General features: G+C 60.1%; 1 protein-coding gene across 15 annotated transcripts in view; it reads right to left on the reverse strand.

The window, feature by feature from the left end:
* The window catches only part of SYT7 (synaptotagmin 7), a 63,119-nt gene that overhangs the window by 27,873 nt on the left and 18,132 nt on the right, over positions 1–17,114 (reverse strand). For 5 of the 15 annotated variants that reach the window (XR_004819415.1, XR_004819416.1, XM_035722828.1 and 2 more), the window contains exons 2-6: positions 12,733–12,861; positions 11,169–11,272; positions 6,794–6,873; positions 2,585–2,716; positions 1,446–1,670 (exon numbers count right to left, since the gene is read on the reverse strand). Coding sequence is in view for 13 of the 15 variants with exons in the window: in XM_035722828.1 (XP_035578721.1) it covers positions 1,446–1,670; positions 2,585–2,716; positions 6,794–6,873; positions 11,169–11,272; positions 12,733–12,861 (670 nt within the window). In the remaining 2 variants the exon portion in view is untranslated. The remainder of the gene's footprint in view (positions 1–1,445; positions 1,671–2,584; positions 2,717–6,793; positions 6,874–11,168; positions 11,273–12,732; positions 12,862–17,114) is intronic. The other 10 variants (XM_035722829.1, XM_035722827.1, XM_027579482.2 and 7 more) reach the window with 5 other exon arrangements.

Consider the following 17,114-nt stretch of genomic DNA (forward strand, 5'->3'; position numbering starts at 1 on the left):
ATTAGTCCAATTTACAACCTCTCGGTCACAGGAAACTAAAATTGGTGCCTCCACGCCTGGAGCCAGTGGATGGCATGGAGCCTTCAGCCAGCCTGGAGTCTGTGGCCAGAGCAGCCTGGGGAGGGCGGGGTGCTGGGCCTGGCTCTCCGAGGGGGTGTGGGGCTTCCCTCCGAGACCTTCCTGAGGCTCGACGTCAGGGGAGAAATGGGCCTGTGTGCCTTCAGGCCAACAAGCAATACGGTCTCAGCACAGTGGCCCTCAGTGGTCCCAAAGGCAGGAGTCATAGGCCTTCTAAAGAGAACCAGGGGCGGGGTGGGGTGCTGAATGAAGGCAACAGGACAGCCCCCAGCTAAGAAGGGGTCAGGGCTGCCGGTTTCCTAAGTGAGAGGCTGCTCCCTTAGCTGGGAATGAGGCAGTTCGAATAGCTGAAAATGGAACCTACATCCCAGTGGGTGAGAATGGTCATAGTTCAAAGGATTTAGAGCCTGGAAGGGCTCAGCTGCGGGGACATGGAAGTTTCTAAAAGCCAAGATGAGAATAAAGCAGCCCCATGCTGGGGGAGGAGAGAATACACTTTCTGCTGTGAACAGGGGCCATCCCTATGTCCATGGCCCAAGAGAGGGACTGTCCTGTTTGGCAAGCTCAGAGAGCTTTTAAAAGGGAAATGGCTCTTCTGTCTGCAGTCCAGACCACCCTGGTCAGAAAAGAGAAGCTAGCCGGGGGGCTCAGCAACCCAACCGCCAAGAACACACCACCCACCAGCTGCCAGTGGGATCGCTCGCTGCCCAGGACTGGGACAGCCCATGGGGTGGCTGAGGTGAGGACGGACCCGTGGGGACAGCCCAGCTGCTCATGGTGGGCCTGCGGGACAGATGCGGAAATGGTGCAGACAAGAGCGGGTACAAGCCGGTGGAGGCGCCAGATGGTCAAAAATGGAACGGCTCAGCCTCTGGGTCTAGAGCCATCTGCTGGTTGTAAGAGGGAAGGCCCGGTGGCAGATGAGTGGCATCAAACACAGGCTGAGAGTGGGCCAGCTCCCCAGGGATGGGATGGTCCAATGGCTGAGCAACCACGGGTGGCCCACGGAGGGATGACCTGACGGCTGGATGGGGCGGCCAGTCAAAGAGGATGGGATGACCTGAGGATTGAAATGAAGCCGCCTCGGGGGGCAGAAAATGGAATGGCTTGGTCACTGGCAAGGAAAGAGACTGATGGGGGGGGGTGGGCAGCAGCCGGAGGCTGGGATGCGACACTGACACCGTATGGCTGTTAGTTGTGCCCGATGGCAAGGATGATGCGCGTCTCATGAAGGGATGAAATGAGCCAGGGGCCGAGGACGGCACCTCTGGGGGCAGCAGCGGGCATGCCGGGGGGGTCCCACTGTCCCCCCCCGGCGGGGGCCGACCCGAGCTCACGGCTCCAGCGGCCACAGGGCCATGACTCACTTGGACAAGTTGAGCTTCCCTGCGGCCAGGTGGCTCTGCACCGTCCGCCAGCGGCCTCTCCCCGCCTTGCCACCGCTGCCCGGCTCGCTGGGGGCAGCCCCGCCGCTTCTCGAGGTGTCCTCTCTGGGTGGCGGCACCAGCGCTGGCTTCTCCCCCGGCCGGCCTTCCCGCCCCACCGCCAGCCCCGCCGCGGCGGCCACCTTGGCGCCCGACAGGAGGGTGCCACTGGAGGCACGCGGGAGGCAGCCGGGCCAGAGGGGCGCCGGGGGTGGCGGTGGGGGGGGAGAGGGCGGGCCACACGTGGGGGTGGGGGTGGGAGAGGGAGAAAAACAATGACAGATAAAAGGAAGAAAGAGACAGTGAGAGAGGAGGAGAGAGACAGACGGACAAGAGACAGACAGAGAGAGAGAGAGAGACATCAGCACTGCAAGTGGGTTAACAGCAGAGCCTGCAGAGAGGAGAGAGGGGGCCGGGCGGGCTGGGGTCGGAGAACAACGCACCACGACAACGGAGGGGCGGCCCCTCCCCACCGCCTGGGGCGGGGGCGGCGGGGGTGGGGGGAGGGCAGCCACCTCCAACTCTATCCCACAGGACAACGAAGGGTTAACGACGGAGGAAGAGCGGGCTGTCCAGGCCAGGAGGCCCCAAGGCAGGGAGAAAGAGAAAGCCGTGTTAGTCAGAGTTCATCACCACCACCACCATCACCGCCATCACCGACCACCGCCACCACGACCACCGACCACCGACCACCGACCACCGAGCACCACCACCGAGCAGCCAGGGCAGCAGCACACAGCGGGGAGGAGAAAGCGAGCCACGCCGAGAGGGAGGGACCAAACGGGCAACCCCATCCTGACTGCACAGAGGGGGGGAGACCCGCTGGGGGGCCGGGTGTGGCTGCGGAGGGGGCTCTCCTGCTCGGCTGGCCCTGGGGGAGGGGACGGGAGAGGGGCAGGCAGGTGAGGGGAGGCAGGAGGGGTTGCTCGTCTCCATGGTTGGCCTGCCCATGGGTGCACCGGTGGGGAAGTCCGGGGCGGAGGGGGGCGGGGACAGGAGCAGGAGGGAAGTGAGGGCCAGAGGGGAAGGAGGGCGTGCGCGGATACTCGGTACATAGGATCAAACCAGGTAAAGTCACTCACTTGAGGGACAGTCGTGGGTCGCCATAAGGGGCGTAGGGTGAAATGTTTAGAATAAACTCCTTGGGAGGATAGGAGCTCCATTTCTGCTGCACTGTGCTCTCATTGTTATTCCAAAAGTCTCTGTCTAGATCGCTGGAGGGGCAGAGAGAGAGGGGAGAAAACAGGGAGATACAAGAAGAAACAAGAACTGCAAGTCCTGCAGGGGCAGAGGGAACAGGGGCCCCCGGGGCTGCACACACAGAGAGCCACAGAGAGCCGAGAGGGCCAGGGTCTGCTCCTGCGGGAGGAAGAGAGGCGGCAGCTGCGCCCCGAGCGAGCGAGTGCATGAGTGCGCGCGCGCGCACACACACACACACACACACACACACACACTCACACACACACACTCTCTCTCACACACACGCACGCGCCCGCCTGCGCGCCCGCACACGCTCACACACTCGAGGGCCGGGAGAAGCCACGCAGAAAGGAGGCGAGCTGCAGGTGGGCACGCTGGAGCCTCGAGCCCGGGAAGCTGGTGGGAGAGAGAAAGATGATGAGAGGGGAGCTGGGGGGAGAGGGGGCTGGGGACAGGCGTGGGGGAGGCTGGTGCGGGGAGCGGGAGAAGGACAGAGTGCTGGTTTCTGGCTGGAAAGAGCTGAAAGGTAGATCAGGCCCTGCTGCCGACTTGTCCGGGGGCCCAACCGCTCCTGGCCTCAGTCTCCCTGCCTGCCAAACCAGAAGATTGGCTGTAACCGCTGGGCTGTCAGCTCTCCCACAGCGGAGACCCAAGGTTCTCCCCTCTTCCATCCACCTCCACGGAGCCGCTCCTGGGGCAGGCCCGGCTCCCTGCCCATCTCTCTCCTCCTCCTGTTGGCCTGAGGTACCCCCAGCCTCCTCTGCTCTCTCTCCTCCTAGGACACAGCCTTTGTGTGAGCTTGGTGGGATCTCAGCTGAGCTGAAGACATTCTCCACTCAATGCAGATGTGGTGATTGGGTGGCCCCCCCAGAAAAGAGAAAGGTCTCCAGGCCTCTGACCTTGCTGAGGGCGTGACCAGAGTCACCGGAGCCCTCCAGGTCCAATGTTTTGGGGCCCGTGTGGAGGGAGCCTGCCCTTCTCTGTGGGGGTTGATGGGCAGACTCAGCCCCGGGCCCTTGACACATACCTGACCTGCCAGCCCGGGTAGCCTCTCCCTGTGCCCCTGATCCTTTCCAGGGTGGAGCTGCTAGGTCTGGAAGGGACCCTTTGCCCCAGTCTTCCCACCTCCTTCTGCTCTGAGACAAGTCATACCAATGAAGCAGATAGGCTGGAAGCACAGAGAATGCGGGGACTTCCTCTGGGGGCTGGCTGCAGAAGCCTCAGACAAGGGGCTCCATCACCTTGTCAGGCTCCTGGGGCCCCGAGGAGCAGGTCTCGGAGCATAGGGAGAGGAAAGGCAGAAGAAACAGGCCAAAGGAACACTCTGGAAGGGAGCCATGCCTGAGCCCTCAGAAACGCATCTAGGGGAAGGGGCTCTAGGAGGTTCTGGGGGTGGGCCTGGCCTGTGCTGAGGCTGTGCCGCTGCTCAAGGCCAAGGCGAGGGGGCCCTGTTGTGGAGGAGGCCACTGTGGGGAGGCACACCCCCTCAAGAAGGAGCAAACGTGTTCTTGGGGCACCTGCTTCTCTTCCCCCACACCGACGCCACACCAGAGCTTGACCTTGACCTTGGTTCTTAGCCTCAGACTTGGGAACAAAGGAGAGAAGCTGGGCGGCCACCACAGGCCCAGAGGAGATGGTGGTCCTGGCCCAAGGGGGTGTGGACAGCGTCTGTCTGTCTGGAGCAGAGTGCGCCTCGGAAATGTCTCACAGGGACTCTGTACACCGGGTTCGAAGCCAGAGTCCTGAGCCAGTTTGTGAGTGGCACAGTGGAGACTGAGAAGGGAGGCAAGACAGACCTCAGCACCGGGCGGCCCCTCCCTGGGGAGGCCCCCCTCAACGGAAGACCCTGCTCCTGCCAGAGACATCCTTTGGTCCCCCTCCTCCAGTGTAACCGAGAGAGGGAACCAGTTGGAAGGCCTCCCTCCCCCTGCCCCCCTCCAGATCTCCAAAATCAAGTGTCATCAAATCAATCCTAGGTCCTGGAGAGAAAGAGCCACCAGGGTCATCACTGCCGGGCTGGTCTCCCACCCTCCGTTCCAAGGAGCTCCAGGGTCCCTCATGTTGTCTGCTGCAGTACTGGAAAAGACCATCTTTAATTTTAAAAGTTTTGGAAACACAGGTTCCTTTACTGCAGGACTTCTCAGAGCCTCTAATGGGTCAATGAATACCCGTATCTCCAAGAGGGAGATAGAGTGTGCAGTGTTTCCCAAACTTAGTTGGCCATGAAACCGATGAAACCTCAGTGATTCATGGAATAACTATTAATCATTTACACAGTTTGGGAACCACTGCTAAAGAATGCAACTTCCCAGCATCCTTGACAAAAGATCCCTTCAGAGGAGCTCCTAAGCCCATGTGGAGATTGTGCAATGGGTAAGCCCTGCTTCCTGCCACTCGACTGGCTTTGGGCCCTGGCAAGAGGTAAAGGCCTAGGAACCTAGGGGCCTGTAGACTGGAATGGTGACTCCCTTCCCCTGAGGCAGAGGCTCTGACAGCTCAGCAGGGTGGGAGGTGGCAGCGGCTGCAGGGCTGTGGAGAAGAGGGGAGAGCCACTGTTGCCCTCACTTTGTCTCAGAGAGCGTTCGTGGGTGCTGTCCCAGCCTGCAGAGCCTGCTGCACCCCATGCTGCCCGCCTTCCCCCTTGCTGGGCATCCCATCCCCTCTCACGGGCCCTTTCCATGACTATCCAGAACATACACTTGCCCAGGTTATGGTCACTTGGCAGAGACAGGCCCCCTGGCCCAGCTGCAAACTGGGTTAGGGGCCTGGTCTGGAGGCGGCATAGGTGCTGGGCTGGGCCCCACATGGTCCCTCCCTGCCTTCAGAAAGCCTGGGGCCTGGGCTCTGCATCAGCCCCTGAGACCTGCCAGCTTTCGGCTTTGAAGACCGGAGAGTGTGCAACCAAACCCAGCTTCAAAGGCTCCCCGAGGCCTCTTCCCGAACCTCCTCCCACCCCCAACCTCGGCAGGCCCACCCCTCCACTTGCCCGCCCCCCCCCAACAAGGCACACACTGGAAGCTTCTGTGAAGGCCCTAAACAGGGTTAGAGCAAGAGCTGAAAACAGGGGAGGAGCAGGGAGGGAGCCCTCAGGAGCAGGGGAGAGGGAGAAGGGAGAAGAGGGACAAGAAGCGGGGGGCGGACTAGGCTGTGGGAAGGGGCGCAGAAGGGAAGGTGTGGGGCAGGGTTGGTGCAGGCCTTGAGTTAAAGGAAGGAAGTGGGGGTCAGGGAAGGCTGGGGCGGCTCCCCTTCAGGCAAAGCCCCTTGCTGGCAGGCTTGGCCCTGGCCAGGCTAAGACGGAGGGGCACCCAGCCCCACCTCAGCCTAATGGCCTCCCAGCACAGGCCTGGGTTCAGCAGAGAGGAGCCCTCCAGAGAGAACCCTCATTCCCAGAGCCTCTAGCCAGGTAGGGTGGTTGGTGGCGGGGGCTGCCCTGGGTGTGTCCCAGCGACCATGTGCCGTGGGCTGGCCAAGGTGGTCTGTGGAAGGCAAACCCGCCTCCTTGAAGGGGGATCTCAGAGCACAAGCAGGGAGCCTGGGTGAGGCAGAGGCAGCAAGACAGGCCGTGGGGACCAGAAGTGACAGGGAAGGGAAGAGTCCCCATTGCTCTGCTTCCCAAGTGGCCCAGCACTGAGGTCTGCCCACCTTCCAAGTCACCCTCAGGACACTGGTGAGGTCTTAGAGAAGAGCCTGAGCCCCCTGAGAGAGGGGATCCCAGCTGGGGCTGGGGGGGGCCCTCAGATATGCAGGGGAGCTAGGAGGGTGCTGGAGATGGTGTGTGATATGCGGGTAGATGGAGGAACCAGCAACCAGGGTTGAGGGACGAGGCAGACAGAGCTGGAAGTGACAGTTGCCAGAAAATGGGGAGCTGGAGTCCTTGGAACATGGTGAGGGTCTGCGGGGGGGCGGGGCGTGGGCAGAAAAAGCTGGAGCCCCCGAGCCACCCGGAGGCACTAGGAGTGTGCAGGCACGGGGCAGGGAGAGAGAATGGTGCCAACGTGTGAGGGTGTGTGGCCAGCTCTGGGGAGGGGGGAGGCTCCTCCCACTGGGGCTGCCTGTGTGCTCCTGCCCCAAACTGGAAGCCTGGCACCTACTTGATGGTCTTCTTCTCGTTGCGCCCACGCCCTGAGTCTGGCGTGCCCACAGTCTCCAGGGAGTTCTTGTAGCGTTTGCCCTGTGGAGATAGCACCAGGGTCACTCCGGGCAAAGAGCACTGCGCCTTCCCTGCCTCCCCAGCATGGGCCTGGGGAGGGGAGCAGGCTGGGGCCCAGCCTTGGCCACAAGGTCCAGGGGCCCACGTGTGAAGGTGTCACCAACCCATGTGGGGGGCCAGCCCCACTGCTATCTGTTCGCCGGCTGGTAGCTCCCTGGCCCATAAGGCTCGAGGACCACGCTGCCCCTCGAAGGGTACCCCTGACCCCCAGGGATGGGGCCCCTCCCGGCTGCCTGTCTCCTGGGGCTCTGGCCCAGCTCCCAGAAACACATCTCCCTCTGCCACGGACAGACGGCTCTCAGGCGCCTGGCCACGTCACACTGGCCACGTCACCACCCCCAGATGGTGGGGGTGGCATCCTGCAGGGGCAAGGTTGGCAGTGGCCAGTGACGTGAATGGCGGGGGCAGGGAGAGGGCCCTGTGCCCGGTCCGGCCCAGGACCATACCCAGCGTCATCTGGGGGCTCCCTGGGGTCCTCCTGCCTTGGGCAGTGAGGCAGGGCAGGGCCTGAGCACTCTTCTTTATAGGAAGGCAGCCTTAGGAAGAGAGGCTGCCCACTGGCACCCCAGAGTTCCTCACACCAGCATGAGCGGGGAAAGGGCATGGCAGGCCGGGTGGGGGCTCCAGGTCCCCCGGCCAGGGGAAGGGCCGTGGCTGCAGTGGGGACCGGGCCTGCCGCTGCGAAGGTGAGCACCGTTCACCTTCTCGGTTTGGGTTTCTAAATTTAGCTCATGCAGAGCTGGGCACCATTAACATTCCTGGCTGCCACGGAGTGAGCTCACGCGCACCCACGGGCCACGGGCCTGGGCCAGGCAGCTCAGACACACGCACACGCACACGCACACCCTGATGCGTGCACACACGTTTCCCCAACATCCCGTCCTGTGCTCCCACACCACAGCCACAACAGCCAACGATTCCATCCTCCCTGAAACAAAGTAAGAGCCACACAGCCGTGTCCCCGACACTCCCACCAGCGGCAGCCCCTTCCAGGGCACGGGAGCCGCCCACGGAGGGAGCCCGGCAGCGGTGAAGCGGACCCCCAGAATGCTGTGGGTGGAGGGGCAGAGTCCTCACTCCACCTCCAGCGCCCCCAGGTCTCAGGGGTGCCTGGGTCCTGCTCCCGGCAACGCCGCACCCTCCCCGTGTCACCCTTGTCAAGTCCCTTGTCCTCTCTGACCTACTTTTCCTCCTTTCCAAAAAGGGGTACTTGTCACGGATGCGCCCCAGGTCCCTCATCCTTCTAGGCTCTCATCACAGGTATGTCTAGCTCTCTCCTGACTTACTTCAGTGCCCCCAGCCCCTGGGGGAACGCAGCCCGAAAGGGCAGGGACTGTCTGGTCTCTAGGTACCCAGCAGTTCTCAGAATGGATAGCGTGGGAGTGTCCCCCCAGTGCCCCCCTCCCACCGGGGGGTCTCAGCCCCGGGCTCTTGCCTCCGAGCCAAAACTTTTAAGAGTGGAAAAAAACAGAGCTGTTGGATCCTCCGAGTCCACAAAAGCTGCCCTCTCTCTGCTCCAGCTGTCTCTCCTCCATCATTACCCAGAAGTTCAAATCCCCAGTAATGCCCAGTCCGGACTGGGAAGATCAGGACCTGGAGCTGCCCCACGCTGGCCGAGGGCCCTTCTCTGGGCAAGACACAGGGAGGGTCCCCCCCCCACCTGCTCCCCCCCAATCTCCCCCTACCTCAGGCAGTGTGGGGCAGGGAGGACCTGCTGAGGGCCCCCCAACCCCACCCCTCAACCCCTCTCCTCTTTCTCCCTAGTCTTGGCAGGAGAACTTGGCCTAGGCAGCACTTTCTTCTAAGGTGGGTCAACTGCCCCTTCCCCAAGGCCAGGCATGGCTGGGCGGGCTGTCCCCCAGTTCATCCAGGGCCTGCCCCTCTTACTTCCACAGCTCAGGGAACCTTCCCCTCTGGCTACAATGATCACTCTGCAGCAGGAACTGTGGGGCTGGGGGTGGGGGAACAGGAGCCAGGGCAGGACTTGACTCGGGGCTCGGGGGAGGCAGGGTGAAGTTAAGGGGGCAATGACAGGAAACCCAGGCAGAGTCCAGGAGACACTGGGCGGCTCAAAGGGAACCCAATACCACCAGCCTGCTTCTCAGGGAGGGGGTTGGCCAGGCTGATCTGGAAAAAGCCAGCTGGAGATTAAGGAAGTTATTAATGTTTGGAAATGGGATCTGGACTGTCGGGGTATCACATCACTGCTGCTGAGGGGCCGGGCAGGCAAGGAGAGCCCAGGAACTGTGCAAGGGCCATGTGAAAGCCCCTCCCGGAAAGCACAGAGACAGCCCAGGCAGAAAGCTCCCCAGCTCTTCAGATGTGGGGGGCAGGGGAGGAGTTGTGAGAGGGTTGTGGGGCTGGGCAGCTCAGGGGAGAAAGTCGCAGGGGATAGACCAACCGACTATGGCTGGGACCCCTGGGGAAGTTTCTGGCTGGAGGCTGGGAGGAGGGGCTGGGGCCAGGGGCAGTGCCTCCCGCACTGGCAGGGGGGGGGGGGAGGGCGGGGAGGGCAGTCCGCCACCTGCTACAAAAGCTGTCATCTGTGAACACTGGTCCCCAAGTGAGTGGGGTGGGGGGGAGGCTCTCACCACAACACACACACACACACACACACACACACACACACACACACACACACTGCAGCACTTACCAGGAGAGGCCAGGACAGTGGGGATGAAGCAAGTGTCAGCTCACTGGGGTGGAGATCTGATGAGATGAAGCACATCCCACCATGCAGGGGTGAATAGACACACACGCACTGCACCAATACCCTCAGAGTCGGCACACTCAGCACACAGACCCCCACTCAAGGTCACCAGCAGTGCCTGCTCATACACCTTCCTGGGCCTTCAAATGAGGACTTTAATACAGACAGCCAAACAGACCCTGCAACTAGATGCACAGGGCTACAGTGCGTGTGTGCTCAGCCCCTCCCACGGCCTCTGAGGACACTCGCACACACAGGCACATGGCCAAGCCCCTTCCTCCACCTCCTCTGAAATTCCGAGACAGACGCAGACACCGGGGATCCAGGAACAATGCAGGGCGGCCAGCCTGGCTCCACGCACCTGCACACGTAGAGCAGGCCCAGGTTACCCGTGCACTCACACTCAGGGCACATGGGGCCCGAGCTGGCCTTCTCCATGGCTCCTCCCCAGGGGAAGAAGCTCCCTGACGCTGAATGTCCCAGGATGGAGACCCATGTTCTCCATTCCTGAGTCTGCCTCTCCTGAAGGAGACATGCTGGGTTATCTGCCCCTTCTCTTCCATAGGATTGGGGCTTGAAGCCCCCAGCTACATGGTGCCCACGACCATGGCCCTCCCCCCTCGTCCTTAAGGCCCCTCTGTGTCAGGGCAGGGAGAGAATGGGGGTTCCAGATGTGGCACCTGGCCCCCACTCCCACCGTTCTCAATCTAGGGGTTGGAGGTGTCTGTCAGGGACGCTTCTTCACCTAATCCCAGGAAAGGCCCAACATGTGGGACACCTCTGGGTCCACCTTTGGGGGTGCCCCACTGCAGCCCCCAAAGTCCCCACTGCACTTCTGGGCTGGGGCAGCAGGACTGGGGGTGGGGGAATGGGGAGAAACGGGGTGGTGGTCTAGCCTTGCAGCCGGCCCCTCAGCCCCTCTCGGGGAGCTGCGGGCTGCGGGCAGGGTAGACCCCTCAGCCGGCTTCCCCTCTCGGGCCTTCGGGTGATGAATGTCCCTCCTGATGGTCTCGTTACTTATTGATGGCCTAATCCTGCTCGTTAATTCCCCAGCCCTCGTTAAAAATGAAAAGAAGCCGTTTGTGCTTGTACAAACCCCAAGAACCAGGATGGATGTGCGGGCGTTGGGGGTGGGGCGGGGCGGGCGGCGCCTCCTCATTGGCCAGGAGACCCAGCTCGGCCACGCCCAGCCCTGGGTTGGGGTGGGGCGCCAGGCACCGGGGTGGGAGGGGGCCGCGGCGATTCTCAGGCTGCGCTTACGGTTCTTCCTGCGGGAGGTGGGGCGTGTGCATGCCCGTGAGACTCACGTGTCCTCAAATGTGTCCCTAGGTGTGTGGTTCTGGGTGTACACACGACATACGGGGCCAACACCCAGGCAAACGCAGTGCGTGCGTGCGTGCGTGCGTGTGAATTCCTACGGAAATGGGCCTGACTACGTGAGCAGGTGGGTCATCTGCGGGCGCCCTTGAGAGGGTTCGGGAGCCAGTAATTGTGGGGGGCGGGGTGCAGGGCCAGGCCCCGCCCCCGGGGCCCTCAGGAGCCTCACCAGTTTGCGCTGACACCAGTGGCAGAGGCCGCAGAGGACGACAGTGATGCTAAGGCTGACGGTGATAATGGCAGAGACCAGCAGGACATCGCGGGTGGGCGCCCCTGGGGAGGACACACACAGGTCAGACCCTCATTGGCCAGGGCCGGCCACCCTCCCTCAGCCCAGAGCCCCCCCCTCCCCGCCCCCCCCCCCCCGCCCAGCAATTACCCTACCCTACCATCTGGCCCCCCACACTGGGAGCTCTGAGCCACAAGTTCCTCTCCCAGCTAGGCTTGCTGGCTGACCTTGGGAAGTTCCTTCCTTTCTCTGTGACTCAGTTTCCTCATCTGTAAAATGGGGGCACTGTGCAGGTTGAAGTTCCTCCCACACCCTCCCTGCATGGGCTCTGTGTGAGCCCAGAGGATCCGCACCATTGCCCAAACTTGACACCTCAAAGGGAGAGGCCAAGTGTACCCTCTGCCCAGCCAGGCCTCAGTGGACACTTCTACCTCCCCTAAAAAAGCCACTTCCTCAGCACACCCTTCCTGCCCAGCACCCTTCCATCTCCTCCAATACTCTGAGCCACAACTCCAGCCCCATTTGCCCAAAGGGCACCATGTCCGAGGACATTTGCCCCATGGGCACTAACAGACCCTCAGAAGTGTCTGGCCCAAACTCAGCGGCGACATGTGTAATCCAAAAGGGAATTTCTGTAACCCCCTGACCAGCCCTCACCCCCTTCAGCTCAGCTTTCCTTGGGCTGGAAGCCCACCCAAGTGGCCTCTGTACATCCTGCCCTCCTAACCCTTAGCCCCCTGAGCTTGCCCCGTCACCTGCCCTGGGACAAAAGCCCCAGGTTTCTGTGCAGATCCTACCACTTGCTCGCTGTGGCTTTGGACGAGTCACAGAACCACTCAGTTTTCTCCCGTGTAAATGCGGATTAAACCTCCTCCCTGCCTTCTCACAGGTGGTTGCAAACACGAGCCCAAACCAAATGCAAGGCAGGCAAAATTTCACCAGAAATTCTCGTGTGGGGGAGTGAGTCGAAAGAAAGCAGCATAGATCGCACGTGCACTGTGAATATGTATGCACTAGGATGCGTCCTAAAGGCAAGTAGACGCTGTTTATTTACAGAGGAGACTGCATGGGCTTTTCGGTGCCAGTGAGGGGGGTAATTAAGAGTTGACGGTATCTGTCTGGTCTTGGTTCCTGTGGTTTTAGCTTCTGGGCTCCCAGTATCTCTTGTTTGGTTGTGGGGCCTCGTGGAGAAGGGCCCAGCGGTTAGCCCAGCTCTCGGAGCCCCTGGGGCTCCCTCCTACCGCCATTCTAGTGTTCTGGGCAGCCGGTTCACCACCTGCTCTCCCTAGAGTCCTGCTTAGGCCCAACCTCTCCCTTCCCAACTTCCTGAGCCTCCCAGCTGTGGGAAAAGGCCACCTTTGCCTGGTCCCCACCAGTCTACCTGCCAGGCCAACTAAGCTTCCTCCTGTCCTGAGTCTGTCGCCTCCCCCTGCCCCTGCCCCCGCCCAGCCTTGCACCCAGTTCACTGTCAGCCTCAGGGCCCACAGCACCCAGGAGCTCTGACCTGGACAACTAGCAGACACCAAGGACCTGGTCCTGCCCTTCCCTTCCTGGGGTGGAGGAACACAGCTCTGCAAGATTGGAAAGGCCACATCTGCCGAATGGGAGGCTTCCATCTTTAACCTCCAGGCTTCTGAGGGAAGGGGGCAAGACAAGTGGGGAGAGTGAAGGCCATAACACCACGGGTCACGCCCCCAGCGCCCCAAGACTCAAGCCTGTGGCAAAGAGAGGGGCAAATGTACCTCCCAGGAAGGGGACCTGCACTTTTTCCAGCTCTCTCCACAGGAACTGCCCCTGCCCCACTGGAAGAGTCTGGGAGGGGGTTGCTATGTGGGCTGAAAAAGCAAGTGACCTCACACCTTCCTCTGTTAAACTCACTTTTAAATAAAATAAATTCCATTTTTGGTCTGAGCTTTCTTCAACCACTATCTGTTAAGAATCTCGCATGAGGCATGCGGGACAGGCAAGAGGCAAGATTTCAGCTGATTATTTCTTAGCATGTCAGGTGCCCCAGAGCCAGTGAGTGGCAGAACACCCAGCCCAGGGCTCCAGACTCCAAAATATCCGAGAAAAGACCAAAGTGTGAGTGCAGTTTCTGCCTCTTCATAGCTGAGTGACCTTGGACAAGTGTCTTAACCACTCAGTGTCTACCAGTAGAGACAAGAGTAGCACCCCCCGCCATGGGGTTACTGCTAGCACTCGATAGTTACATATTACGATTAAAGTTAGTAGGGTTAGTTTTCTCTCGACCGTACCCAGAGGGCTCTGGGAGCACAAATGAAGAAGTGACTACTGGACTAGAGGGCTATCTGGGAAGGCTTCCCTGAGGAGGTGGTACTTGGTGTGGTCTGGGGATGGCTATGAGGTGAGGGCACAGGGAAAAGCAAGAGCAAAGGCAAGAAGTGGGGGGGGGCAGGCATGCTGTTTGAGGAGCTGGTCTAGGTTAGTGGGTGTGAAGTGGAAGGGGAGAGGCTGGGAACGGAGTGGGGCCTGATGGGAAAGGGGCTTGTCTATCAGGCTGAGGGCCCTGCTGCATTCTGCAGGACATGGGAGCCATGGAAGGTTTTTGAGTGGGGGAGGGGCAGGACCAGAGGGAGCAGGCTCTTGGTCTGGTAGCTGTGGTGCTGTGGTAGGAGGCCAAGCTCCAGCTGGGTTCTTCTGCCCCGCCCCCACACCCTCTCCTCCCACCTCCCCCTCCACGTACATCTTGGCCATGGGGCGATTCTGCAAGGGGTCTGCTCCTCTCTTTGCCAAAAAAAGTCTTTCTCAAAACTGCTCCTCAACCCCTGCTGTAGGTAGAGGGCCCCTGAGGACGGAGCCTGTCAATCCCAGAAGCCAGTGGGCATGCTAAGAAGAGCCCCCAGAGATCCAGGGAGTGCCCATTTGAAACAAGTAGCATGCTGAGGGCAGGCAGAATGAGCACTGGGCTTGGAGTCTAGGAAAACTGGTGGAGGCCCTGTTCTGGCCACTAACCAGCTATGTGGCCATGAGCAAGGCGCTCAGCCTCTTGGATGTCAGTGCCTTCATCTGTGGAAGAGCTGACCCTTCCTCTGATGATAAGCCAGGTGTTCCAGATGCTTCCTACGAGCTAACAACTCAGTCCTCACAACAGCAACTGAAGTAAGCATTACGATTGTCCCCATTTTGCAGACGGGGAAACGGAGATGCAAAGGTGGTTAAGAACCTTGTCCAAGGTCATTCCGGTAGTAGGTAGTGGAGAAAGGGTTCAAACCTAGGCAGTCTGGCTCAAAGTCGGCTCTCTTTGCTTTGTGTGCTCTCTGGGACTGTTAGGGATCCTAGGGATTTCTCAAGGGCCACAGAGGTGGATGCCGAGTAGATGAGGCTGCAGTCCCTCAAGCCCTCTTCCAAAAAGCAAGAGCATTTCCCTGTTTCACATCTTGGGCTTTCGTAGAAAGTTCTATTTGAAGAAAGAGCTGTGTTGCTAAGGCAAGTTGCACCCCCTAGATTGGGACCCCCAGGATCTGCTGCTGTCAGCTCACAGGCATGGAGTCCAACCCCTCCCCGCCAGGCCCCCGGCTGTCCACCCACAGCCCTTGAAGCCGGGGTAAAACAAAGGCTTGTCACTGCAAATTGCACTGATGTGGTGACTGAAAGTGACACGGTGTCCTCAGCCAGCAAGGGCTGTTGCCATCAAGGGGGTGCAGGCGTGTGTCCTTGCCTGTCAGCCAGAATGACCCCATTCCCAAGAGCATGGATCACTATGTTTGGGGCTGGAAGGGACCTCTGCCGTCATGGAGTCTGGCCCCAGCGATGCACGAACCCTCTGGTCAGCCCTGTCTGTGACAAGTCGCAGGAGGCAGGCCCTCCACCAACAGGCATGGTTAGGGAGGGTTGCTGTGCCCCGTGCTGAGGGGAGTCTGTCTCCCTAGAACTCCTCCCCCCCCATCCCCCCTCGCTCTCAAGCTGGCCCTCCAGAGCTGCTGGGAACACGTTGGCTTCCTCGGCCACATGACAGGCCTCTAAATCCTTGCCGACAGCTCTCATGTCCCCTTCCAGTCTTCTCCAGGCATAGACGCCCTGGCCCTTCTAACGCTTCCTCCAATGACATACATGGTTTCAAGTCCCCTTAGCGTCAGCATATTAACATTGGGGGAAAGAAAATATCATAGCCCTCATCAGCTTTTGACAGGGCCGGATTCCACAACCTATCCTTGGGCAGAGGAGACATCCCGGATCCCGGGGGTGAGACACAGACAAGGGCAGACAGATGACACCAGGGGCCCCGGGTGGCAGGGGGAGGCAGGAGCGGGGAGAGCCAGGCCTCGTGGGTCCGATCCCAGGGGTGTCCTGGGAGTGAGGCGCAAGCTCGGGCACGTGGCTGTCCCTTTGCCCAGGCCTGTGGCAGGGAAGGTCAGCTGACCCGAGCTCCAGATGAACGCTCATCTGGTGGGGGTCCTGTGCTCCTGACCTCGCCACCAGTCAAGTAGCTCTCGGGGTAAAGCCTGTGTGTTCGAGGAGGCAGCCCCCTCTAAGGGTGGACGACATGCTCAAGCTCATGCCGTCTTCCCCTCTAGAATGTCCACTCTGTAAGGGCAGGGCTTGCTCTCTGTTCACCACTGTCTTCCCAGGACCAAGGAGGGAGAAGGGCATACAGCAGGTGCTTGACAAAAGCTTGCTGAAAGAATGAGTGAGGAGGAACCTCAGCCCTCTAAGAATAATGATAATAATAGAGGCTACCATTTATAAGCACCTACTGTGTACCAGACTCCAGGGTCCGTGAAGGCAAGGGCTGGATCTGCTTTGCTCATTCTGGATATTCTGCGATAGGCTGACATATGGGAGGTGCTCAGTAAATGTTAAATGTTCAGTACTTGCATGTTATCCCACTTGTCACCCAAACATGATGGGAGAGGCTGCCGGGACAGAGTTTGAGCCTCTCTTTTACACACACACACACACACACACACACGCGCGCGCACCAGGACCCTTTTCAGTCTTCCCCCATGCCATCTTTGCCTGACAATTCCTGATTTTTCTAGACCCCCATAAAAAGCACCTCCTCCAGGAAGCCTTCCATAAGATCCCCCGGTGGGAATGAATTTCTCCTGCCTCGGAGCTCCCACTACACTGTGCCTGCACCCTTCTTTTAGATTGCAGTGATTAAGGACCAGGGCTCTGGAACTGGACTCTCTGGGTTCAAATTCTGGCTCTTATTCTTCCAAGACATGTGACCTAAGCTTTGCGTGCCTTTGTGTCCCCATCTGTAAATGGGAGCTAATAATAGTACAGGTCTCATAGGACAATTGTGAGGTTTAAAGGAATTAGCACATATAATGCACTTAGCACAGTGCCTGACACAAAACAAGTAGGCAATAAATGCTAGCTATTATCATAGTATCACCACGTCCACCCAGTATTAGAGACATCTGGGGCTCGGAGCTGGCGCTCAATGAGTGTTGAATAAAATACTGCACTAGATACACATCTAGTTCTTCCCCACCAGACAGCAGAGGCCAGGGGTCCTGTCTTACCCAATTCTGTGCACCCAGCTCCCTGCCCTGGGGCTTGACCAAGACCAAGAGCATCAGTGAATGCCTGTGGCAAGGAGTGGGGAGGGCTGGGGCAAGGAGGCGTGGGGGGGCCTGGCTGGAAGCCAGGCTGGGCTTCAGGTGTGGACCGCAGACCTGAGCCCGTCCCTTGCCAGGCTCTGCCCCCACTCCCAACTCCTTCTCATCTCCTCAGCAAGCCATAATTTATGGATGAACAGAATCAAACAGGACGGCTGGCTGCTGGGATGCCCTGGGGAGCTGCCGGAGAGGGAATGGACTTCTGAGGGCACGCTCACCAGCTGCCCGGGGAGGGCAGGGAGGGGGGAGTACAGCAGGGGAGCCAGAGGGGGAGGAGGCGCACACACACAGGTCACAG

This window comes from Zalophus californianus, chromosome 11 (genome assembly GCF_009762305.2).
Source record: "Zalophus californianus isolate mZalCal1 chromosome 11, mZalCal1.pri.v2, whole genome shotgun sequence".
In the NCBI taxonomy this organism is placed as follows: Eukaryota; Metazoa; Chordata; class Mammalia; order Carnivora; family Otariidae; genus Zalophus; species Zalophus californianus.